We start from the raw sequence: 20453 nt of genomic DNA, 5'->3' as shown, positions 1-20453 counted from the left end.
TTTCCTCTCCCTTCACTATTTGAATATTTTCTTTTATGTCATCATACATTTCTTCAATTTCTTCGTCATCTGCAGAGCTAGTATGCATATAGACTTGTACTACTGTCGTAGGCGTGGGCTTCGTGTCTATCTTGGCCACAACAATACGTTCACTGTACTGTTTGTAGTAGCTTACCCGTATTCCTATTGCTTTATTCATTATTAAACCTGCTCCTGCATTACACCTATTTGATTTTGTATTTATAGCCCTGTATTCACCTGACCAAAAGTCTTGTTCCTCCTGCCACCGAACATCACTAAGTCCCACTATATCCAACTTTAACCTATCCATTTCCCTTTTTAAATTTTCTAACCTACCTGCCAGATTAAGGGATCTGACATTCCACGCTCCGATCCGTAGAACGCCAGTTTTCTTTCTCCTAATAACGACGTCCTCTTGAGGAGTCTTCGCCCGGAGATCCGAATGGGGGACTATTTTACCTCTGGAATATTTTACCCAAGAGGACGCCATCATCATTTATCCATACACTAAAGCTGCATGCCCTCGGGAAAAAATTACGGCCGTAGTTTCCCCTTGCTTTCAGCCGTTCGCAGTACCAGCACAGCAAGGCCGTTTTGGTTATTGTTACAAGGCCATATCAGTCAATCATCCATACTGTTGCCCCTGCAACTACTGAAAAGGCTGCTGCCCCTCTTCAGGAACCATACGTTTGTCTGGCCTCTCAACAGATACCCCTCCGTTGTGGTTGCACCTACGTACGGCTATCTGTGTCCCTGAGGCACGCAAGCCTCCCCAACAACGGCAAGGTCTATGGTTCATGGGGGGAAAAAGGCAGTATAAATTTGAAAACTTAATAATCCACGGAGTAATGTAGATAGAGAGGTAGAAATTGAGAGACGTTCTTGGAATGACATGGGGTTTTATTAGAACCACCCCATATTGTTAGACGCGTGAAAGATCTCTTGCGCGCGTCGTTTGGTGATGATCGTGTGCTCAGCCGCCACTTTCGTCATGCTTGGCCTCCCAGGTCCCCAGACCTCAGTCTGTGCGATTATTGGCTTTGGGGTTACATGAAGTCGCAAGTGTAGCGTGATCAACAGACATCTCTAGGGATGCTGAAAGACAACATCCGACGCCAATGCCTCACCATAACTACGGAGATGCTTTACAGTGCTGTTCACAACATTATTCCTCGACTACAGCTATTGTTGAGGAATGATGGTGGACGTATTGAGCATTTCCTGTAAGGAACATCATCTTTGTTTTGTCTTACAGTGTTATGCTAATTATTGCTATTCTGATCAGATGAAGCGCCATCTGTTGGACATTTTTTGAACGTTTGCATTTTTTCGGTTCTAATAAACCCCATTTCATTCCAAGCATGTGTGTCAATTTGTACCTCTCTATCTACATTATTCCGTGATTTATTCAGTTTTGAAATTGATACTGACGTTTTGATCACACGGAGGTAAATATGGAGAGTAAAAATTGTAGAGAGAGACCAAGAGATGAATACAGTAAGCAAATTCAAAAGGATGTAACTTGATGTACACTCCTGGAAATGGAAAAAAGAACACATTGACACCGGTGTGTCAGACCCACCATACTTGCTCCGGACACTGCGAGAGGGCTGTACAAGCAATGATCACATGCACGGCACAGCGGACACACCAGGAACCGCGGTGTTGGCCGTCGAATGGCGCTAGCTGCGCAGCATTTGAGCACCGCCGCCGTCAGTGTCAGCCAGTTTGCCGTGGCATACGGAGCTCCATCGCAGTCTTTAACACTGGTAGCATGCCGCGACAGCGTGGACGTGAACCGTATGTGCAGTTGACGGACTTTGAGCGAGGGCGTATAGTGGGCATGCGGGAGGCCGGGTGGACGTACCGCCGAATTGCTCAACACGTGGGGCGTGAGGTCTCCACAGTACATCGATGTTGTCGCCAGTGGTCGGCGGAAGGTGCACGTGCCCGTCGACCTGGGACCAGACCGCAGCGACGCACGGATGCACGCCAACACCGTAGGATCCTACGCAGTGTCGTAGGGGACCGCACCGCCACTTCCCAGCAAATTAGGGACACTGTTGCTCCTGGGGTATCGGCGAGGACCATTCGCAACCGTCTCCATGAAGCTGGGCTACGGTCCCGCACACCGTTAGGCCGTCTTCCGCTCACGCCCCAACATCGTGCAGCCCGCCTCCAGTGGTGTCGCGACAGGCGTGAATGGAGGGACGAATGGAGACTTGTCGTCTTCAGCGATGAGAGTCGCTTCTGCCTTGGTGCCAATGATGATCGTATGCGCGTTTAGCGCCGTGCAGGTGAACGCCACAATCAGGACTGCATACGACCGAGGCACACAGGGCCAACACCCAGTATCATGGTGTGGGGAGCGATCTCCTACACTGGCCGTACACCTCTGGTGATCGTCGAGGGGACACTGAATAGTGCACGGTAAATCCAAACCGTCATCGAACCCATCGTTCTACCATTCCTAGACCGGCAAGGGAACTTGCTGTTCCAACAGGACAATGCACGTCCGCATGTATCCCGTGCCACCCAACGTGCTCTAGAAGGTGTAAGTCAACTATCCTGGCCAGCAAGATCTCCGGATCTGTCCCCCATTGAGCATGTTTGGGACTGGATGAAGCGTCGTCTCACGCGGTCTGCACGTGCAGCACGAACCATGATCAAACTGAGGCGCCAGGTGGAAATGGCATGGCAAGCCGTTCCACAGGACTACATCCAGCATCTCTACGATCGTCTCCATGGGAGAATAGCAGCCTGCATTGCTGCGAAAGGTGGATATACACTGTACTAGTGCCGACATTGTGCATGCTCTGTTGCCTGTGTCTATGTGCCTGTGGTTCTGTCAGTGTGATCATGTGATGTATTTGACCCCAGGAATGTGTCAATAAAGTTTCCCCTTCCTGGGACAATGAATTCACGGTGTTCTTATTTCAATTTCCAGGAGTGTAGTTATTTGGAGATGAAGAGATTTGCACAGGGTAGAGTAGCATCTAGATCTGTATCGAATCAGTCTTCGGACTGAAGACCACAGCAAAAACAAACAACAACTCTCTCAACCTTTGAAGTTTCATTTAATTTTCTCCTCCCCATCAGGGTGCTTCATGGTTTTTTTTTCTGTCAGCCAGTGTTCTTGACTTCTCTGACGGATGCGGAATCGCGTGCAACGTAGGCGGCAGGCTGAGATGGCGAGTAAAAGCTTAGGTTGCAGCTTGGTGGGCTGGGGTGGTGGAGGGGATGGCAAGGTGCCTGAAGGCGGCCAGGCTGGACCGCAAGATTGTGCACAACTCCACAGCTCGGCATGCCAATTGGGCTGGGCTGTGTAGCGTATGCGCCAAGCCGCTTGGTACACACTGCTCTGGCTGAAATTGCGTTTTCTGAGGGAGGGAATACCACCACGTGTAATTGCTGCACGTTTAAAATGGAGCCCCATATTGAGTCTCGACGTGCTGGAGTACTCACCCACTGGTGCCGGCGGAGGAGGCGGCGTGATGAACGGCGGGCCGCCTGTGCTGGCCTCGTCATTGTCCCAATCGTCGCCCTCCTGAAGCAAAACGAAATAATCGTCAGTCACTGCTACTACGTAGGTCGCTAAGTTGTCATGTAAGTAGTGTAGATAGCCATCAGAGGCTTGTGGAACATTCGTGTTGTTGGCAGCTGAGATACAAACGTTTGTATAGTGTGTCCTGTAGTTAACATCATTTCATTCCTATGATATGTTGGTCCCGACCAAGTGAATTAAAATGCATCGCCACAGAGTGTGTGTACGGCGCTAGAGGCGAGCTTTATGAGTGCTTCCAACCGTATATAAACAGTGTAGTCACATTAATGCGACTACCTTCTGTGTTCGGCATTAAACTGCAATAAGCAGTCGCAGGCTAGCACTAATAATTGAGGGTATATAAAATGTGACGGGGGACGCGGAACAGCAATACTGGTACCGGCCGCTGTCGCGGGGCGGTTCTCGGCGCTTCAGGCTGGGACCGCGCGACCGCTACGGTGGCAGTTTCGAATCCTCCCTCGGGCATGAATATGTGTGATGTCTTTAGGTTAGTTAGGTTTAAGTAGTTCTAAGTTCTAGGGGCCTGATGACCTTAAATATTAAGTCCCATAGTGCTCAGAGCCATTTGAACCATTTTTTAGCAATACTGGTATCAGCAGGTATTTGCTACAGCGACCACTTCAGCCATCACCTGCCGACTCAGTACGCACCAGTCATTGTTCTAATGTGGAAACAGCGATTTATCTGACGTCCTAAACGGTATGGTCATTGGCTTTCAGGCAAAGAATGAAAGCATTTCAGAAATGGCTAAGTTTGTAAACTGTTCCCATGCCGCCATGGTTAAAGTATACCGTGCGTGACAAAACAGCGCTATCCAAAACCGGCACCGAGGCAACTGTAGTGCATTGTTGAGCAACTGACAGCCTGCATGAACCAAAGGGCTACCAATAGTGTCTGATCGACGACCACTCAGTGGACGGTGCTGCGTATGGCCTCCGCATTAGGCACCTGGTTCATGCCCCCATGCTGGCTGCTGTTCATCTGCGAAGAGGGCTGGAATTTGCACGCCAATGCCGCTACTGGACTTCCAATGAGCGGCGACAGGCGCCCTTTTCAGACGAATGACCTTTTATGCTCCATCCGACGTTGGCTTCCAAGCGCCTGAAACAATCTTCGGAAGGTACCAGGCAGGAGAATGGAGCGTTATGGTCTGGGGAATGTTTTAGTGGCATTTCCTGGATGATCTCGATATTCTGGAAGGCACAGTCGATCAAGGCAGGTATGTATCTGTCCTTGGAGACCACGTCCACCCTTACACGCAGTTTAGAACGTGTCACACAGCTCGCAATGACGTGCGTGTTCGAAGAACACTATGATGGATTTACCGCACACCCCTGGCCACCAAACTCGCGGATTTAAGCCCAGTCGAGAATCTGTGGGACCACACCGATTCGCTGCAATGATCCTCAGGCGAGAAATCTAGGGCAGCTGGTCACAGCACTAGAATCGGCATGGCTCCCCATCCTCGTGGGTACCTTCCAGAACCTCAATGGCTCCTTTCCTGAACATCTCGCAGCAGCCCGCACTGCAAGAGGTAGTTATTCGGGCTTCTGGCAGGTGGTCGATTAATTTTAGTTATCAGTGTACATACACTACTGGCCATTAAAATTGGTACACCACGAAGATGACGTGCTACAGGTGCGAAATTTAAACGATAGGAAGAAGATGCTGTGATATGAAAATGATTAGTTTTTCAGAGCATTCAGACAAGGATGGCGCCGGTGGCGACACCTACAACGTGCTGACATGAGGAAAGTTTCCAACCGATTTCTCATACACAAACGGCAGTTGACCAGCGTTGCCTGGTGAAATGTTGTTGTGATGCCTCGTGTAAGGAGGAGAAATGCGTACCATCACGTTTCCGACTTCGATAAAGGTCGGATTGTAGACTATAGCGATTGCGGATTATCGTATCGCGACATTGCTGCTCGTGTTGGTCGAGAACCAATGACTGTCAGCAGAATATGGAACCGGTGGGTTCAGGGGAGTAATATGGAACCCCGTGCTGCATCCCAACGGCCTCGTACCACTAGCGTCGAGATGACAGGCATCTTATCCATATGGCTGCAACCGATCGTGCAGCCACGTCTCGATCCCTGACTCAATAGTTGGGGACGTTAACAAGACAACAACCATCTGCACGAACAGTTCGACGACGTTTGCAGCAGCATGGACTATCAGCTCGGAGACCATGGCTGCGGTTACCCTTGACGCTGTATCACAGACAGGAGCGCCTGCGATGGTGTTCTCAACGACGAACCTGGGTGCACGAATGGCAAAACGTCATTTTTGCGGATGAATCCAGGTTCTGTTTACAGCATCATCATGGTCGCATCCATGTTTGGCGTCATCGCGGTGAACGCACATTGGAAGCCTGTATTCGTCATCGCCGTACTGGCGTATCACCCGGTGTGATGGTATGGGATGCCATTGGTCACACGTCTCGGTCACCTCGTGTTCGCATTGACGGCACTTTGAACATTTTACGGTACATTTCAGATGTGTTACGACCCGTGGCTCTACCTTTCATTCGATCCCTGCGAAATCCTACATTTCAGCAGGATAATGCACGACCACATGGTGCAGGTCCTGTATGGGCCTTTCTGGATACAGAAAATGTTCGACTGCTGCCCAAGCCAGCACATTCTCCTGATCTCTCACCAACTGAAAACGTCTGGTCAATGGTGGCCGAGCAACTGGCTCGTCACAGTACGCCAGTCACTACTCTTGATGAACTGTGGTATCGTGTTGAAGCTGCATGGGCAGCTGTACCTGTACACGCCATCCAAGCTCTGTTTGACTCAATGCCCAGGCGTATCAAGGCCTTTATTACGGCCAGAGGTGGTTGTTCTGGGTACTGATTTCTCAGGATTTATGCACTCAAATTGCGTGAAAAGGTAATCACATGTCAGTTCTAGTATAGTATATATATCCAATGAATACCCGTTTATCGTCTGCATTTCTTCTTGGTGTAGCAATTCTAATGGCCAGTAGTGTATTTCAAGCAATATGCTTAGGTATAAGATTAGATCTTTCACGAATAGTACCCAGTGCGACCACAGAACTTTAAATGTCATATGGTGCATGCGCTGTGGTAAAAAAGTTGTAGTATTTGCTTTTATTTCGCTAGGAATCATGATAGTAAGTAATGTGTATGTAATACGTTGATTGGATTTTTGCCTAAATGCATGGCTGACATAACGTTGTCGTCTTTGGTAGTGCTAAGGCCACCTCCTGTGCAGACCGCGAGGAATCTTCTTTATTGTTTGCATATGACATGACTGAATACGAGAATGATGTCCTCTTAACATTGTAAAATATGCATTGACGCACATCCTGGTGCGGGTCGGAATTGGATGTGAAGATCGCAATTGTCAAATAAATAAATATAGTATGAATTTAGACGTAACACGTTGTATATGAAACACTCTAGGACTGTAGACAAAAGTAAACAGAAAATAATGCAACAGAATAATAAAAAAACAAATATTGTGGTTTATGGTTAGTTAAATGGCAATACTGAGAAGCAACAGATGGTAAGTTTCACGGGTTAATATTTGGAATAAAAGACAGGCTACGATTCTATGGAAACATAAAATGTGATGGTGATGCAGTTATGGTGCATCGAATTAGAGAGGGTTGCAGCACGGATGTGATGGTTTTGACAATGGTAGCTAGTAAAGAGGCAATAACTTTGAGGACTGTATGTTTGAATTAGGCTTGTGTGCCACATGGAAACATTGCTGGTATTGTGCAATGCATGATGTGGTCGACCTCTGCAGCGACTTACAAGCAGGTACAATGCGAAATTTGCTCCACTATCACAGAATGTGCAACCCACAATGAATAAATCGATCCATTTTAATATTGTTTTCTAATATAATGTAAACTGCACATATAGACAGGCCGAATTCCTCAATTGATGGAATATACGGACAGGAAGAACGTTAGAAAATATGTATTCGCCCTAAATGATAGTACACTGGAAAAGAAATGACGCATGTTCACTATCAGGACACGTATTTCCGCACTGCGGCTCTCCTCAGCTACTGATGTCGAAGGTCTGCCTTAGTTGGAGCGTTTTATCGGCTGAAATTATCCTTCTGCATTTCTTTGAACCTACGAGACGTGGCGGAATGATGTAGTCAGTTTTCTTCAAAGATGCGGATGACAATTCTAGAGACAAATTGCGATGAAAAACTACTAACCATTTTTTCCTCAGAAACGTGTCCTTGTGATAACTGATTAAGAGGTATAGAAAACATGGCAGAAGAAACTCAAAACTTTTGATGAACGTATTTCATTAAAGTCTTGAGCACCAGAACTAGAATGAGTAAGTCTAAATATGCAATGGAAAAGTTTATGATTTACTCGCCCAGAGTCTCAGATAAAAGAGCATTTGTTGTACCTCTGTAGGTTTTCATAACCGTCCTCAATGGAGAAAAAGCGAAGAAGATTAGACGTTAATGCCCGTAAACAACGATGGCATTAGAGACAAAGCGCAAGCTCAGATTAGGGAAGGATGGGGATGGAAATTGGCCATGCCCTTTCAAGGGAACCATTCCAGCAATTACCTCGAACGATTCAGAGAACTCAGGGAAAACCTAAATCTTCATGGCCGGACAGGGATTTGGACCGTCGCCCTCCCGAATGCGAGTCCAGTACGCTGACCATTGCGCCACCTCGCTCGGCCGTTGTCATTCAAGGTAATACATTCTAGGTTGTTAGGCTGCATCATGTTGTTCAGACTTCTTGTTCACAAACGTTCAGCTGTTCAACTAAGCAGAGACACTAGAAATTCCTGAGGCAGATTTCAGCAGATGGCTCGAAGTTTCTATTGTAAGGAAGGAATGTGAAGAGGCAGATAATGCAGCATAACTGCCAAGAAGATTTAGCTTTTTGTTTTTAGTATCCTTAGTATCATACGAGGAGTAGCCTTAGGCACATTTGATGGGAGAGGTAACAGATATCAAATGCACAGAACACCGAAGGCCAGTAACAATTTGATTCCAGAATATAGTCTCGAGAAACCTCGTAAGGAGCTGGTCGATTTTGAAATTCGTTGCAACTGGTATGTCAAGCAGAATACAAGAAACAGTGGATAGTTGGTTGAGCTTAGTACTCTGTGGATACTCATTCTGAGAGTCTATGGATATACTGGTACAAGTGACGATTTGTCCGTTAACTCATGTTTGCATATTGTATACACCATTCTCCGGCTAAAGATGGAACTCTCAGATAAGACAGTGTTACCTGTAACACATGACGAATGTTTAACAGTTCCTGGAGGAATTCAACCCAGTTTTTACGCAGGTAAGCATTTGTAAGATGAGGCTGTTCGTTTTCTGTCATTCTGCTGACGTAGCCATTCAATCGGAAATGCAGTGCACTTGTAGCCTTCACGTATTTTTGAAAGGAGCGTTGGAAGAAGAAATATTAGAGTTTAGCGTCCCGCCCAACAGCACAGTCATTAGAGACGGAACACAAGTTCGGATAACGAAAAGATGTGGAAGGAAATCGGTCGTACAATTTTCAAAGGAACCATCGCGGCATTTGCCTGAAGCGGTTGGGAAACCTAAATCTGGATGGCCAGAGCGGACTTGAGCCGTCGTCCCCCCAGATGCGAGACCAGTGCGGTAACCACCTGCGCATCTCGCTCGGCAGGATGATTGGAATTCAGCGTCTCGAGAGATGTCGACTTCATTTGCGACTGGGAGCTAAAGCAATTTAATAACGAATGGGAAGGAAATTAATTGAGACATGTCGCCGGAACAGTCCTAGCATTCGATTCAAGTGATTTGGGGGAAACAGTGAAGTTCTGAAACAGTCCATCTCGGTGGTTGCGGGTTCCTGACCAAGGAGGCCTTAGTTCCGATCCCGGATATTTTCTCCGTCCAGGGACTGGGTGCTGCGTTGTTCTTGCTTTCGTAATGTCGTGACTGATGAGAAAACCCTTCTCCAAAACACTGTCGCATCATCTTTCCGCTATTGAGATGGCTGAATGGGTGTGAACCGAAAGCAATAAATTGAAATTAGAGACAGATAGAGAGAGAGAGAGAGAGAGAGAGAGAGAGGTAAAGAAAGAAAAAATCTTGAAGCCTGTGGGCTAAACCACGATTTACTTACTTCTCACCTTTTTTTTTCTTTATTGTATTTAAATTCCCCATTGGGGCAGGCTGGCAGCAGCATATGCACTGACTGCTCTTCAGCCGAAAGACATAGAACAAACAATATAAGACAGTTAAAAATATACAAAGGAAAGAATATGGTGAACATAGATATGAAAAAGGGGGAACATCCATGGAAGTCAATAGACAAAAAAAGGGGCGACTGTAAAATGGAGATAAAAACCGTAAAAAGTAGCACACACAAAAAACCACACACTGCAACAATTAAAAGAACACAAGGCACAGTATGACCGGAGCATAAAAGTATCGACAGATGGTGTAGCACATAACAAGCACTGACAGCGAACCTCAAGGCAGTACGCAATTAAAATCACACCTCTTGATGCAGAGGCGAAACAGCACTAAACACAACACTGACGTGGCACACCGGCAATGACCAAAATGGAGGATCTGCCAGGCGCAAGGAGATGAGGGAGATCGGAAGGAGGGAGGGAGGGAGAAGAAGAGAGGGGGGAGATGGAAGGGGGGGCGCGCTGAAGAGGCCCAGGTAGGGAGGGATGTGGGAAGGAAAGAGGAAAGGATGGGGCACAGGGTCTCAGGGGGTGTGTGTGTGAAGGAAAATCCGCTCTGGGAGAAGGAGGGGAGAGGAAAAAGGGGGTCCTGGGGAGGGGGGGAGGCCAGGTTTAGTTGGAAGGAAGGGTAGATGTCATGGCGAAATCCATCGTCCGGGAGGGGGACGCGCTGGGAATTGCCCTGTTGAAGGAGATGGAGACCTCTCCTCCACGGTAACAGCCTAATATCTCAGCCGCTGCACATTCTTCTGGCAGGTACACATACTAGATTACTCGTGCAATCTTCAATCAAACGACTTAAACAAGATCTAGTGAGTGAGAGGAGTGATCAAATTCGGAGAGTTTTTAGGTAGATCGTGCTTATAGAAACAATAAGACAGCTGAAATCAGAGCGTCAGAAGCAAACCATCATGCGGTAAGTAAGCGTTAGTACTGCAATAAGTCTGCGCCGAGATGGTTAATGGCGGCGATATCATCAGCAGGTTGTTATGAGGTGTGCTGCCATCTGCAGGCGCGGTGCCGAATCACTCACGAGGAAGTCGTCCTGTGGCTCCACGGAATTCAGCGCCTGCAACAAGAGCAGCATGTGGAAAATTACACAGCCAAAGTTCCTGATCAGTATGACGAACATAATCGAATTATTTGTACAAGTTAGGGGCACTAATGACGTATCGTGCATATATGTTTTGCATCTTAGAATAGTTGGCAATCAATTGAGTGGCATTAAATTATATTTTTTAAGAAAACAAAGGGAATATCATCCAGAGATGTTCATAGACGCCAAGAAAACAAAGGGAATATCATCCAGGAGATGTGTATAGACGCCAAGCAGCTCAATCAATTTGCAGGACAATACCCAAGTACGTACAGTGCAAGCTGTTACTGATTTGACTGATGGGGCTGCTAAGTGCTATACCACCTACTGCACTCCCCTGACTTAAGCCCTCGTGAGTTCAAATCGATTTCTAAACCAAAGGGTCCGCAGCTCGTGGTCGTGCGGTAGCGTTCTCGCTTCCCTCGCCCAGGTTCCCGGGTTCGATTCCCGGCGGGGTCAGGGATTTTCTCTGCCTCGTGATGACTGGGTGTTGTGTGATGTCCTTAGGTTAGTTAGGTTTAAGTAGTTCTAAGTTCTAGGGGACTGATGACCATCGATGTTAAGTCCCATAGTGCTCAGAGCAATTTGAACCATTTTTTGAAACTGAAGGAAACACTTCGCAAAATTCTCTTCAGAACTGCTACAAATTCGTAGGGCAATAGACCGCTCTGCTCGAACTGTCAACACGACTGGCACTGCTAAGAGTATCATCGGCTTCCACATCGCTGGAAACGGGTTATACACAGTGCTGGTGACTACTTTGAAGGTCAGTAAAACTTTGAAACACCATCTATTTCGTACAAGCTGTAAATAAATAGTTGTCACTATTAAAGTTCCAACTCTCGTATGTACTGCAAACAATAACTGTCTAATGACACTTTCTTATGGTTCTCCTGAAATTAGCATATCTGTCGATATCATTCTGTTAATAGTGACATGTTCGGTTCTGTCTGCAGGGAAGTCCTGAATCTTGTCACAAATGTAGAATGCTCGTATTTTATTCACTAAACGACGTGACGCAACTGATGCCTTCCTAAAGTCAAGGAACACGGCACCACCCTGGACGCCGATGTCTTTGGTGCTCTCGATATCTTCGACGATTAGAGCTAGCTGAGTTTCTCGGAATTCTTATAGATTTTTGTACAGGAGATTTTCGTTCTCCAAAAGTGTCATAATACGAGAACTCGAAATATTCTCTAATAACAGACTGACGTCAGTGGTATTGGGAACTGCCGTGCGACTCTTCCTTGAAAACAGTAATGACTTGCACTTTCTTCCAGTCGCAAGGTATCATCCAAAACTCCAACGACTTACAGTGAACTAATGCTAGAATGACTGCAAGTTGTTTCGCATAATCTCTGCAGAAACTCACGGGTATTTCATGCGGTCCAAATGGCTTTCCAGTATTGAGCGATTTTACCTGTTTTTTCTGTTCTGCAACCCGTAATCTCAACACCTTCCGTTTCGCCGTTCCTGCTATGATTGAAAGGTGCAGCCGTATAACGATTTTCCAAGGGGAACGAATTTCAGAAGACTCAGTGTGGTAAAGGGAAGAGGCAGAGGCGACGCCCTCGGAAGTCAACACGCTGACTGTTATTCTAACTGCTCCAGTGTGTGACGGGTGGGAGTGGGGAGTTACGTGCTTCAAGAGAGAACCTGTTGTTGGTATGCGGACGGACGTATAATTACGTAATAGCGATAATGGCGCCCGTCCCAAGTCGTCCCGCCCAGGCGTGTCCTCTCGAAGCGACTGTGAGGAGCGGTTGTGCTGCGTGTCGCCTGGGAGACGAGACGAGTCCGGCTGCTGACTCACAGTATGCTGACATTCAGGTGCGGCTCAGTCGCAGGCTAATAGACTTTTTAGAAAAAAAAATACACTATGCGCAGACGGAAGTGGGTTTGATATTATATGTTAAAGCGAAACTGAAAACCTGACCAGGGTGACAAAACTGTCGTTTTGACGCTGAAGAAACAGGCAGGCAGGCGGCTACGTGGGGTTTCCTACAAGGGTGCAGCAGGTAGCGAAGCTGTCCCGAGCAACCGGTTCCCTGACGAGGTGTTTGCGAACTGAGCCTCCCCCACTGCTTGTCATCAAATCCACAATAACACAACTAATTTATCTATTTATTACAGTGTCCCATTAGTCATTCACCACCTTTCCTCTCTGTTTACCTCCTGCTCCCTCTCTCTTTTAATCTGCTTCTCTCACTTCTCTGGATGCACCTCCCCTCTCTCTTTTAATCTGCTTCTCTCACTTCTCTGGATGCACCTCCTGCCCCAATCACGTTCTCCTCTCTCCGTATACTCCTCCTCGTGCCATCTCCTCTTTCCCCATCTATGAAAAAATACGTATATCTGCCTACTTTCATGCTGATTGACGAAACGATGTTGAATTTATTTAAAGGTAGGACAACCCTCCGCCATCCAGTATACGTTGGCTTGTACAAATGCCTTCACCATGAAAACGTACATACGAGCCAACTCCCAAGTTGATCAGTAAAACGGTGTGTCATTCTGTTGTAAGGTATCCTCCGCCATACGCCGTATGAAATTTCACCTAGATGGTGAGGTTTCCCTTGTTCTGAAGATCAAATGTACAAATTTTCATCAAGATCGGAGCAGCACTGTGGCTTTTGTTGAAATCCGTAAGTAAAGTAGCCTCCACCATGGACTGAACGAAGTTTTATGTAGTCAGTGACCTTCCTCTTGGTTTGGGAAACAGGGATTCATTTTTGAAGACCTGGTCGCTCTTCGCCGACTTAGTTGCGAAACATAAATAATAGAATGTAATGATTTCTGTCGTATAAGGGGCAACATAGCTATTAAATAACAGCAACGAGATTACGAGAGCAGTCACTTTTAGTGTTACGTAAAATAAGGTTATACCTTGTAAATTATCACTACACAAAATGAAGATAATAAGCAATGTGGGACTTCCTTCCGTTTGCGTTTGAAACTCTCAGAGAACTCCTGTGTGGTGAGGAGGGTGGGAGGGGGCAGCAAGGGGAGCCTCACTTTGTTTTGCCGGCCCGGGCCACTGACAGGTTTAGTGCGCCACTGCTCGTAGGAAAACCCACGGTAGGAAGCCCCATGACACCTGGCAGGCGATGGCAGTGTACCGTCAGTGCTCTTACAGCTGGCGCGCTGTCTTTCACGCTACGGATCCACATGCCAATAGTCAGCCGGCCGATGTGGCCGAGCGGTTCTAGCAGCTACAGTCTTCAACCGCGCGACCGCTACGGTCGCAGGTTCGAGTCCTGCCTCGGGTATGGATGTGTGTGATCTGTGGTGTCACCACCAGACACCACACTTGCTAGGTGGTAGCCTTTAAATCGGCCGCGGTCCGGTAGTATACGTCGGACCCGCGTGTCGCCACTATCAAAGATTGCAGACCGAGCGCCGCCACACGGCAGGTCTAGAGAGACTTCCTAGCACTCGCCCCAGTTGTACAACCGGCTTTGTTAACGATGGTTCACTGACTTCTTCGTTCTCATTTGCCGAGACGATAGTTAGCATAGCCTTCAGCTACGTTATTTGCTACCTAGCAAGGCGCTATAGTCAGTTACTCTTGATACTGTGGATCATGTAATGTCAAGAGCGACGTTCGTCATTAATGGATTAAAGTTAAGTATTCCACCAGCTACGGCCATTGTTTCTAAATTCTAATTTCCTTGTCCTGTTCCAGACCTCACGCCAGCCTGCGTGAGCTTAAACGCGTGCCTTTCGGCCTCCTCTAGTAACCCTGTGTTGGCTCTCCGGCCAACCACAACATGATCGCCTTAGGTTAGTTAGGTTCAAGTAGTTCTAAGTTCTAGGGGACTGATGACCTCAGAAGTTGTCTCATAGTGCTCAGAGCCATTGGAACCATTTTTGAGCCAATAGTCGACGTAGCATAACAACCAGATATTGACCAACAGTTTTGTTTCACTCCTCACACACTGTCACAGTGACAACATTTTATTCATTGTGTGGTGTCCCTGGATCTACGTTTCTCTAGAATAAACCACATCTCCCTTTAGTTCTGATATTTCATGTTTTCGTAAAAATATCTAATGCAGTATGTCTGTTTTGAAACAATGGTCATGTTAGCAAATGTGACTCGCTTACTTTGACAACATTAAGCTGCAGATGACACATGCAGAACAATTTTGTTTGGTTGACTTGTTAGCATTGAAGTTCAGTTCTATGCGATGACATGTGATATTTCCGTAATGACTGTATTTCTTTGTACTCTTTATAATATCATTATAATTTTTGTTTGTTTTATTCATTATTTTTTTAATAAATGCCAAAACATTCCAGTGTAACATATTTTTTCACCCTGTGATTTCTGTGCATCATTTTTTTTTCGTTTCTGCTAGTTTCCAGTAACTTTCAGGATCTTTTTGAAGAAAGCTGTGTATCGCAGTGTTTGTATGACCTCGAGAAATAAAGGTAATTTCTGTTTGTTTTTATCAATTTTGAATTAGAATGTGTTTAGAATAAGCAGTGATACAACAATATATCCTGCGCTATCGAATAAGTGATTCTTTATTTCCTCACAACAATATGGTGACAAATTCGTTCGATGTAGCACCGGCAACGGTCTATACTTTCAGCTTCACTAGAAGAAAGCGAAGAAGAGTGAAAAAGATGACAAAAATACTGCATTTCCAATGGGCGCGCGGGGTTGCCATGCGGGCTAGGGCGTCTTGCCCCGGTTCGAGCGGCTACCCCCGTCGGATGTTCGAGTCCTCCTTCAGGCATGGGTGTGTGTGTTGTCCATAGCGTAAAATAGTTTAAGTTAGATTAAGTAGTGTGTGAGCCTAGGGACCGATGACCTCAGCAGTTTGATCCCATAGGAACTTACCACACATTACCAAAATTTCCAATGAGGGAACAGCCCAGAAAACCAAAGCGTGTGCCATCACCAATAGATAGGATGTTCCATGCCTGCATCTAGCTGAGATGAGGAATAAAAGGCAGAAAGGCCGTTTCGAACGTGCGTTGTCTGCATGTATACGTTTCTCAACAGCCCAGTACACTAAATGCAAACAGTATCTTTACTTCACAGAGAAATTGAATTGTTTTTTCCATTGCTATAAAAAAATCAGCAGAATGGACCATGCTCATAGGGAATTCAGAAAGAAAGTTACGCATCTCGTCTCACATTACTATCACTGCGCAACAAAAGCAGTGCATTGTCAGAGGACAGTACCTGTTCACAGTGTCCTGCAGAGACACTTTTGCTGCGGTACGAATAATACGCGGGGCATTCAATAAGCAATGCAACGCATTTTTTTTCTGAGAACAGGTTCGTTTTATTCATGATTCCACTGCATCATATTATTCCCCACTCTTTTGGCTACAAAACCGTACTTTGCAGTCCGAGTGGAGGTTCGAGTCCTCCCTCGGGCGTGGGTGTGTGTGTTTGTCCTTAGGATAATTTAGGTTAAGTAGTGGGTAAGCTTTGGGACTGATGACCTTGCCAGTTAAGTCCCATAAGATTTCACACAGATTTGATTTACGTACTTTGCAACATAATTTCCCTTCAATGCGACGGCCCTACGCCGTCTTACTAAGAGGGTCTGTGTGCCTGCATCTCAGTACTCTAAAAGTCGACGTCGGAGATAACGTCCTGCTGCACCAATAACTTCCCCATCATCAACGTACTGCTTACTGCAGTGTGCATCCTTCACTGGTTTGGCGACTCTCCACTGACCGCTGTATTGTTTCCGGTTCGAAGTGATGAATCCTTGTTTTTATAGCCAGTGACGCTGTTCGGCGAAAGATTATCACGTTGAGCCTCGTAACGCTGACCAATTCCGCATAGACGGTCCTTCGTTGCTATTGTGGTCTTCTGTTAGGCGGCCAGGAACGATGCAGGCACATACTTTTGAGTAGCCCAACTGGTGGTTGGTTGTTGTTTCGGGGGGAGGAGACCAGACAGCGAGGTCATCGGTCTCATGGGATTACGGAAGGACGGGGAAGGAAGTCGGCCGTGTCCTTTCAAAGGAACTATCCCGGCATTTCCCTGGAGAGATTTAGAGAAATCACGGGAAACCTAAATCAGGATGGCCGGACGTGGGATTGAACCGTCGTCGTCCCGAATGCTAGTCCAGTGTGCTACACACTGCGCCACCTCGCTCGCTCCCAACTGGCGGACGAGTATGTAAGCACTACCAATAGAGACATACAACAGAGGAAGCGAGGTGTGTGAGTTTGACCCACAGATCATCTCGAATGAAAGTGTCGGCATTTTCCAACACTGCAGGGGTCACAGCTGTGCGGCTGGCCAGTGAGATCGAACAGGTTCGCGGGATCTTATTGAGCTGATGACAGACGCCTCGCCCAACGACTCACCTTGCTTTTGTTCACTGTCTGCAAGCGCCTACGAATATCTGCAGTGCTCTGGTTTTGCGCCAAAAGAAACTCAGTGACAGTTGTGTGATTGGAACGAACGTACGTTACAGACGCTATTTTGAAGGCTATTTATGGCACCGCCTCATATCGGAACTTCATGAAACTATAGGGGCTGAAGCGAGAATATTCCACGAAGTCCTACAACAAATCCTGCATTTTATCAACCGAATTTGGCCGAGAAAAAAATGTGTTGCATTATTTATTGAACGCCCCTCGTAGGTACATCACAGCGCGGGAGTGAAAATGCATGACAACTGTAAACGTGCACCAAAGTTGAAGTATTTGTATGTCCATCCTGGTAATTTATGGTCCGCGGGACTTCGGCCGTTCACCTACGTAGTCAAACGAAACACCTGTAACCGTCGTTGATGTTATTTTCCTATTTTTCAAACAGTATAGGTGACTCAGTATACCATCTTCAGGTCGTAACTGGCGCAAAAGAGGTGAATTCCAATCGTATACACGATCCCAACATCTATGAACTGGCTTCAGTAGAATACTGTAAAAGCCATGTTGTATCCGCAACCATCAACTATCAACTGTAGTGGCGGTGTTGCAAGTAAGGTGCTTTAAATACAATTTTTCTTGGCTACCGTCGTATGTCCGCATGAAGTAATCAATCAATGAGTCTCTGTTTCTATTGAGGTTCAGTTGTAGTTGCAGGTAATGTGAAGTAACGGTTCAGTTCATCGGCTGGGACGATGGGATCAGCTGCAGCTTTTACTTTGCCTATACCAACCCCACACAGATTTTTCCAAAGGACAACTGTGTTTCTGTTGTCGGTTAATGTGTGGGCATGCCTGAGCTTTGCTTTCCTTTCGCTTGTGCTTTAAAAAAAAAAAAAAAAGGCTCAAATGGCTCTGAGCACTATGGGACTTAACATCGATGGTCATCAGTCCCCTAGAACTTAGAACTACTTAAACCTAACTAACTTAAGGACATCACACAACACCCAGCCATCACGAGGCAGAGAAAATCCCTGACCCCGCCGGTAATCGAACCCGGGAACCTGGGCGTGGGAAGTGAGAACGCTACCGCACGACCACGAGATGCGGGCTGTGCTTTTAAGTCATATGATTTTCAAGATTGGGGTGCTGTTTGTATGCATAATTTCCAGTGTCTCTGAGATTCATGGGCAGATTTAGTTCTTCAGTTAGGCAAGGTACAGAGTGCCTTCTTACTTTACCGGTGTCTTACAGTTGAGTAGGTGTGGTACTCAACAGATAAAGTTTTACGTTTATGTCCAAAAAAGGAATGGAAGACTTCACCCAATCTATTTTTGTGTCTCCGTTCCAAGTTCAGATAAATTAAGCCCCGGTATGTGGTCAATAGCTGTTTCTAGAGAGGACGTCATGAAAATTATGTTATGGGCGGAAATGCCAGCTGCAGGTATCTGAGAATTACGAATGTAATAAAAATTATACACTACTGGCATTTAAATTGCTACACCACGAAGATGACGTACTACAGACGCGAAATTTAACCGACAGGAAGAAGATGCTGTGATATGCAAATGATTAGCATTTCAGAGCATTCACACAAGGTTGGCGCCGGTGGCATCTACAACGTGCTGACATGAGGAAAGTTTCCAACCGATTTCTCACACACAAACAGCAGTTGGCCGGCGTTGCCTGGCGAAACGTTGTTGTGATGCCTCGTGTAAGGAGGAGAACTGCGTACCATCACGTTTCCGACTTTGATAAAGGTCGGATTGTAGCCGATGGCGATTGCGGTTATCGTATCGCGACATTGCTGCTCACGTTGGTCGAGATCCAATGACTGTTGGCAGAATATGGAATCGGTGGGTTCAGGAGGGAAATATGGAACGCCGTGCTGGATCGCAACGGCATCGTATCACTAGCAGTTGAATTGGCAGGCATCTTATCCGCATTGCTGTAACGGATCGTGCAGCCACGTCTAGATCCCTTGACGCTGCATCACAGACAGGAGCGCCTGCAATGGTGTACTCAACGACGAACTTGGGTGCACGAATGGCTAAACGTGATTTTTTCGGATGAATCCAGATTCTGTTTACAGCATCATCATGGTCGCATCCGTGTCTGGTGACATTGGGGTGAACGCACATTGGAAGCGTGTATTCGTCATCGCCGTCATGGCGTATCACTCGGCTGGATGGTATGGGGTTCCATTGGTTACACGTCTCCGTCACCTCTTGTTCGCATTGACGGCACTTTGAACAGTGGACGTTACATTTCAGATGTGTTACGACCCGTGGCTCTACCCTTCATTTTGCGGTTCTAGGCGATACAGTCTAGAACCGACCGACCGCTACGGTCGCATGTTCGAATCCTGCCTCGGGCATGGATGTGTGTGATGTCCTTAGATTAGTTAGGTTTAATTAGTTCTAAGTTCTAGGCGACTGATGACCTCAGAAGTTAAGTCGCATACTGCTCAGAGCCATTTGAACCAATCTACCCTTCATCCGACCCCGGCGAAACCCTACATTTTGCAGGATAATGCACGACCACATGTTGCAGGTCCTGTACGGGCCTTTCTGGATACAGATAATGATCGACTGAAGCCCTCGCCAGCACATTCTCCAAATCTCTCACCAATTGAAAACGTCTGGTCAATGGCATTCGAGCAACTGGATCGTCACAATACGCCAGTCACTACTCTTGATGAACTGTGGTATCATGTAGAAGCTGCAGGGGAAGCTGTACCTGTACATGCCATCCAAGCTCAATGCCCAGGCGTACCACGGCCGTTATTACGGCCAGAGGTGGTTGATATGGGTACTGGTTTCTCTGGATCTATGCACCCAAATTGCGTGACAATGTAACCGCATGTCAGTTCTAGTATAATATATTTGTCAAATGAATACCCGTTTATCATCTGCATTTCTTCATGGTGTAGTAATTTTAATGGCCAGTAGTGTATTTAACGTCATAGAATGATGTTTATTCAGTTTTCTTGATTCTGCTAGATGCATGGTTGAGTAAAGGTGCAGGACGAGTAAGTGAGTACAACCTCATTAATTTTGAGCTGGGCAATAAATTTAATTACCCCCCCCCCCCCCATAGTACAAGTTCTAAAGTAGCGGTCGAAAGTGACTAGCGGGTTAGCTAGTATTTCTTCTGGTGAGCTCATATCATATGGCATCTATAAAACAACCAGGGTACCTAATCGCACGACGTATTACACAATTG

The 20453-nt window shown here is 46.5% G+C and overlaps 1 protein-coding gene across 1 annotated transcript in view; it reads right to left on the bottom strand.

Annotated features, from left to right (window-relative positions):
• LOC126355358 (collagen alpha-1(XVIII) chain-like) overlaps positions 1-20453 on the bottom strand; it is a 586377-nt gene that overhangs the window by 135305 nt on the left and 430619 nt on the right. Inside the window, exons 8-9 of the mRNA XM_050005652.1 lie at positions 10819-10854; positions 3487-3568 (exon numbers count right to left, since the gene is read on the bottom strand). Coding sequence (XP_049861609.1) covers positions 3487-3568; positions 10819-10854 — 118 coding nt within the window. The remainder of the gene's footprint in view (positions 1-3486; positions 3569-10818; positions 10855-20453) is intronic.

Source organism: Schistocerca gregaria, chromosome 3 (assembly GCF_023897955.1).
Source record: "Schistocerca gregaria isolate iqSchGreg1 chromosome 3, iqSchGreg1.2, whole genome shotgun sequence".
Lineage (NCBI taxonomy): Eukaryota > Metazoa > Arthropoda > Insecta > Orthoptera > Acrididae > Schistocerca > Schistocerca gregaria.
This window is presented reverse-complemented; position numbering and strand designations above follow the sequence as displayed.